Source organism: Cucurbita moschata, unplaced genomic scaffold (assembly GCF_002738365.1).
Source record: "Cucurbita moschata cultivar Rifu unplaced genomic scaffold, Cmos_1.0 Cmo_Scf00004, whole genome shotgun sequence".
NCBI lineage: Eukaryota > Viridiplantae > Streptophyta > Magnoliopsida > Cucurbitales > Cucurbitaceae > Cucurbita > Cucurbita moschata.
The window spans coordinates 3,985,319-3,991,219 of NW_019268520.1; the positions used below are offsets into that span (position 1 = coordinate 3,985,319).

The following is a 5,901-nucleotide window of genomic DNA, read 5'->3' on the forward strand; positions in this document are numbered from 1 at the left end:
TTTTCCTTCTACCTTCGATCTTCGTATTGGCCGGCGCCATTGTAGAGATCTGAAAAGTCCATCTCGGAGGTCGGAATCTATGGCCGATCACCACCACCACCACCACAGGCCTCACCGTCTCTCAATTCCACCGCGCGCCGTTGGTGCCGCCTCCTCTCGACCTTCTTACCCTCTCTTTCCGTATTCGTCTTCAACCCCAACTCCCACTCCCTCCAAGAGCCGCCTCAATTCCAAATCCTCCAACAAAAGCTCAATTTCATTCCTGTTTTTGCTTCTGTTTTCGCTCCGTTCACTCTATTCGCTCCTCCCATTCCTCCGCTCTTCGCCTTCTTTCTCTCTTTTCCCTTTTTCTTTCTTGGTTTCTCTCTTGTCCTTTCTTCTTACTCTCGTTTTCTCTCCTTTTACCGATTCTTCTTCCGCCTCCAACTTCTATTTTCACAGTTCCAAGCAGAATCGAGATGTTTTCTTTTTCTCTTCGATTTCGCAGTCGCAGATTAAGACTTTGGTTGCTAAGTCTATTCTGCTCGCGGTTGTTTTCCTTCTTCGATTTCAAGCGCTGTTGTATTGTGGAACAGCGGCAATGATTCTAGCTGAACTGACCGGGAATGTGGTGGCTCGATTCTTGGCCGAGGAGCGGAATCAGGCGACTATGGGTGATCGTACTCGAAGTCGGTCTTCAGAGGTTCGCGGGTTTTTGTCCTTATTCTTTGGTTTGTTTCTGTTGTCTATTAGTTGGGACCGAATTGATTGCTTCCCTTTTGCAACTTCTTTCATTGATAAATACGGATTTTCTGTGCTTCCTAGAGAGAATTGTATGAGAATTTGGCCTATGTTACTTCCTTTTCTTTCTGGATTCTTGGCTTGTTACGAGCGGATTTCCATGAATTGGGGGACTGTTAGACAATTGGGTCAGAAACGAGTTAGATTAGTTTCACTGTTCTTCACGACGGTCATCCTTTTTGTTCCTGCTGTAATTAGTATGATCGTGTTTGAAGCGGAGGGGAAGAGTGTTTCCTTAGGAAATCTGGCATGGCCTCTTGCAAACACTGTAGTTTTTGGGGTTCTTTTGAATGAAAATTATGGTGATGATAAATTAGTCAGTTCAAAAGATTTTAGGAGTGAATTTCTTGTCACTTTTGTTTGTACTGTTATTCTAGAGTTGCTGTATTTTCCTGAACTCTCTCTATGGGGATTGTTATTATGTGGATTACTGCTGTGTGTGGCTGTAAGAGAGTTAGATCCTGTTTACCTGAACTATCTTGAGCTTGGGGTTGATTCGTCGGAGTCCATTACCACGACGGTCATGAGACCTATTCACCACATTTTGACTGAGCGGAAGTCTCGAAAGATTGCACTTTTCCTTTTGATCAACACTGGCTATATGGTTGTTGAATTTGTTGCTGGTTTTATGAGCAATAGTCTTGGGCTGATATCAGATGCATGTCATATGTTGTTTGATTGTGCTGCTTTGGCTATTGGACTTTATGCTTCATATATTTCTCGCTTGCCTGCGAACAATCAATTCAACTACGGGCGAGGGCGATTTGAGATTCTTTCAGGATATGCTAATGCTGTTTTCCTGGTATTGGTCGGGGCGCTCATTGTATTGGAGTCATTTGAGCGAATTTTGGATCCACAGGAGATATCTACAAACAGCTTATTAACAGTTTCTATTGGAGGGCTAGTTGTAAATGTGGTTGGTTTGATATTCTTTCATGAAGAGCATCATCACGCCCACGGTGGATCGGGATCTTGCTCGCATTCGCACTCTCATTCTCATTCTCATGCGAGCTCCCACTTGTTTGCAGACTCTCATGACAAGCATGAATCTCATGAAAGTTCAGTTTCTGTCCATGCTGGCCATCATGAGAACAATCAGGTCGACGTTTGCAGTGAGATTCACCTCAGTAACCACCATGACGATCATCATCATCACGATCACTCTGACCATTGTGACCACAACCATGATCACGACCATCACCATCATCATGACGAATCTTGCAAGCAAGACCACCATGGCCATGCTCATGCTGAATCTGATGTGCCCAAAATGGTTTCTCACACTGTTTCAGAAAGTTCACATAGCCACCCTTCAAGACAGCCTGTTGAGGGGACAGTCCGAAAGAAGCACCACCATCACCACATTGACCACAACATGGAAGGGATATTTCTACATGTCTTGGCCGATACCATGGGGAGTGTTGGTGTCGTTATATCGACCCTTTTGATCAAATACAAGGGATGGCTAGTTGCTGATCCCGCCTGTTCCATATTTATTTCTATAATGATCATATCTTCAGTCATTCCATTACTTAGAAACTCTGCAGAAATCTTGCTTCAAAGAGTTCCCAGGGCACATGAGCAGGATCTGAAAGAAGCTGTGAATGATATTATGGCGATCTGTGGAGTCCAAGGCATTCAGAACCTGCACGTATGGAGTTTCACTAACACCGACGTCGTGGGAACACTCCGTCTTCATGTCTCAACAGAAACCGACAAGCCTTCTATAAAGGCAAAGGTTGAACACATACTGCATGATGCTGGAATCAAGGACTTGACATTGCAGCTGGAATATAATCGACAATGATCTTGATGAGCTTCTTTTTAACATTGTTTTCATGACTCACTTTGATTATTGGATGATTGGGTTAATCTTCATATTCCTAATCCACAATGTCAGCTGATAGACTCCTTTAAATCGATGCGATGCGTCGGGAGTGAAGTAAATTATCCTTATACATTCCTCTTCTAGCCCTGCAAATGCATTGTGAGGAATCTGAATTGATTCTTGTCAAGCTCAGGGAGGAGTTTATAGTTCACGTTAGGCTTGAATCAGCCTACATATTTCCATTGTTGCATCACAGAGAGTGATAGTTCTGTGTTGAATCCTTGTTCTACATTCTTATATACTGACTCAAATGGTAGATTAGTGTCAATGTAATTCATTTATTTTGCTGGATGTAAAGAATGAATTCGAAATGATCTTAGTATCTTTCACTCTGTCGAAATTCGCTCTTCATTGTCTCTCCATTTATATGCATAGCTTGTTTGGACCGACTTTTCTAATGCTTAAAAAATGCATTTGATTCTACAGTTTACTGAATGTTTTTATTGATCTTTAGTTCAAGATAATTCGTATCACTATCACCACTTGAGTCAGTATATAAGAATGTGTCTATATACCCTAAAGTCTTTATTGATTGAGTTTTTCAACTTAATCATGATATCATAATATAGTCTTTATTTGTTTAGTTCTTCAACTTTATCGAAGGTATGAACAGCTAAAATATGCATAAAAGCTTGTGAAAAGATCTTGGGATCAAGAATTGTAGTTTTCAAATTGTGTTCGTATAGATTGTTTTGTCAGTCACCATAGACCTACGTATACAGTGCTGAAACGTATCAGTCAGTTGATATTCGGTACGGTTGCTTCCATTCCCGATCTGTTTCTCTGTAATTGTAAAAGAAAAGTGAAGAATATTGGATTTTGGAACGTCACTTCACTTTTGATTCGATGAATTTGCAGTCAACCATGGAGGTACAATCACTAAGATAAAACCTACAGATTTGATGCGCAGGGTCTTCTAGGGTTTTTGTTTTTCTTTTAGTATGGAGAGCTCGGAGAAAGTGGTTGCTGTTATCATGGTCGGCGGCCCAACCAAAGGTATGAACAAAATTTCAAATCTCCGATTCCCTTTCCGGTGATCCGAAAATCTTCTCTTCTGCTTGGCTTGATTTCACTGGTCTGTTTTTCCTTTTTCTTATGCAGGCACTAGATTTCGGCCTCTTTCATTCAATACTCCGAAGCCTCTATTCCCTCTGGCTGGCCAGCCGATGGTTCAACATCCTATCTCTGCATGCAAAGGGGTTAGATTTCAGCTGAATCTTATTTCTGCTTAGTTTGGATGAGTACTTATGATGAACCTTGAATTCTTGCAGATAACAAATTTAGCACAAATTTTTCTTGTTGGATTTTATGAGGAGAGGGACTTCGCTCTTTACGTTTCTTCTTTGTCCAATGAGTTGAGACTGCCTGTGAGGTGACTGCCGATCATCCAATGTACTCAACTTTAGTTATGGCTTGTGCTTATATGGTTCTGAAATGGTGGAGCTTGTTTGATTGTGTTGGCTTTTAGGTACTTGAAGGAGGATAAACCCCATGGCTCAGCTGGGGGTATTTATTACTTCAGAGATATTATCTTGGAAGACAGCCCAGTTCGTAACCTTTGCTCTTTCCTTAGTTTATGTTGTGCTATAATGTGCATGATATGAACTTTATTGTGCATAAGTTCTTAGCTAAATTATAAATATAGTCCTTAAGTTCTTCAACGTTCTTCGACGTTGTATGTCGATTTAGTTCTTGTAACTTCAGAAGTTCTCACGTATTGTTTATTGTATGTTTCGCAGTCGTACATCTTTTTACTAAACTGTGATGTTTGCTGCAATTTTCCTCTTCCAGACATGCTTGGTTAGTTTTATGACCTGTAATTTTTTCTAGGAACCAATTTGTTCATCATCTGCTGTTAACCCAAGTGTTCATAGTAAAGTAAGCGGTGTTTTTCTTTTCTTACTTTACAGAGGCACATAAAAGATCCGGTGGGATGGGAACCATATTAGTAAAAAAGGTTGGTGTATGATCTATGGCTTTGGAAAACAAATGATTCTCTAGCCAAAATCAAAAACATGTTGTAACATTATATTCATTTTAGTGCACTTTATGTCGGATTTATGCTCTTATTTGGCTTCCTGTACAGGTTTCTGCCGAATCGGCTAATCAGTTTGGTGCACTGGTTGCTGATCCAGTCACAAATGAGCTGTTGCATTACACAGAGAAACCCGAGACTTTTGTATGACGTGGATCTTTTTTTTTCTTTTTTCTTTTTTTTACTTCAGTTTATCAAACCTAATCTGCTAATCAGTTGTCCAAGTTCTTCGATATCTATGTTTTCAATTACTGTTTTTTCTTTAATTGCAGGTGAGTGATTTGATCAACTGTGGTGTATATGTATTTACCTCGGAAATTTTTGATGCCATCGAAGATGTCTCTGTTCATCGGGAAGGCAGAGGTTAGAGTGTAAATTGATGCTATATTTTGAACTTTACTATAACCATTTGTGATCATGTGCTATATTGACAGCAAATGATGTTTTGCAAGCATATCTTTTTTCATAATACTTATAGTTTTTGCAATATTCATTTCAACTCTAAATAGTCTGATTTTTTTTTTTTAAATTTTTTGCAGCTAATGTACGACGTATCTCCAGCTTTGAAGCTCTACAATCTGCAACAAGGTTAGCTACACACCACATTGTCTGTTTTTCTAACTTGAAAATCTCTTAATTTTATTGTAACGGCTCAAGTTCACCGCTAGCAGATACTGTCCTCTTTGGGCTTTCCCTTTCGGGCTTTCCTTCAAGGTTTTAAAATGCATTTGTTAGGCAGAGGTTTCCACACCCTTATAAAGAATGATTCATTCACCTCTCCAACCAATGTGGGATCTCACATTTATACAACTTGACGAGGCCCTTGGTTCTTGAAAGAAAGAAACTTGGTTCTTGAAAGAAAGAAACAATAGAATTTTTTGAGGGTTCGAGAGGTTTCTGAGTGAGGTGTGGTTTTGTATTTGGTTCAATGTGTCATTTTGGGTGTCTTTGACTAAGTTTTTTTTTGCGATTACCCATTGGAAATTATTTTGTTAGATTGGAGGCCTGTTTTTGTAGGTTACGACTGTATTCCTTCATTCTTTTCTCAACGAAAGTTCGGTTTACTCATTAAAAAAAGAAGAAAAAAAACTCCCAGTTTCATACAATGATTTCATACTAAATATGCATAATGCTATATGTTTAGAATATATATATATATATATATATATATATATATATATATATATATATATATATT

At 39.3% G+C, this 5,901-nt stretch overlaps 2 protein-coding genes across 3 annotated transcripts in view; both read left to right on the plus strand.

The window, feature by feature from the left end:
• On the plus strand, positions 1-3,002 carry LOC111441461 (zinc transporter 5-like). The gene has a single exon (XM_023078465.1). The coding sequence runs from the start codon at positions 80-82 to the stop codon at positions 2,585-2,587; it is 2,508 nt and encodes an 835-aa protein (XP_022934233.1). The 5' UTR covers positions 1-79; the 3' UTR covers positions 2,588-3,002.
• Positions 3,003-3,343: 341 nt separating this feature from the next.
• The window catches only part of LOC111441462 (mannose-1-phosphate guanyltransferase alpha-like), a 6,771-nt gene continuing 4,213 nt past the window's right edge, over positions 3,344-5,901 (plus strand). The window contains exons 1-9 of one of the 2 annotated variants that reach the window (XM_023078467.1): positions 3,344-3,664; positions 3,770-3,867; positions 3,940-4,040; positions 4,137-4,215; positions 4,408-4,468; positions 4,579-4,625; positions 4,755-4,847; positions 4,976-5,066; positions 5,243-5,291. In XM_023078467.1, coding sequence (XP_022934235.1) covers positions 3,610-3,664; positions 3,770-3,867; positions 3,940-4,040; positions 4,137-4,215; positions 4,408-4,468; positions 4,579-4,625; positions 4,755-4,847; positions 4,976-5,066; positions 5,243-5,291 — 674 coding nt within the window. In that variant the 5' untranslated portion in view covers positions 3,344-3,609. The remainder of the gene's footprint in view (positions 3,665-3,769; positions 3,868-3,939; positions 4,041-4,136; positions 4,216-4,407; positions 4,469-4,578; positions 4,626-4,754; positions 4,848-4,975; positions 5,067-5,242; positions 5,292-5,901) is intronic. The other variant, XM_023078466.1, reaches the window with a different exon arrangement.

What these genes read in the sequence shown, in the direction of transcription:
- LOC111441461 (XM_023078465.1), top strand. Translation starts at nt 80, where the DNA reads ATGGCCGATCACCACCACCACCACCACAGGCCTCACCGTCTCTCAATT.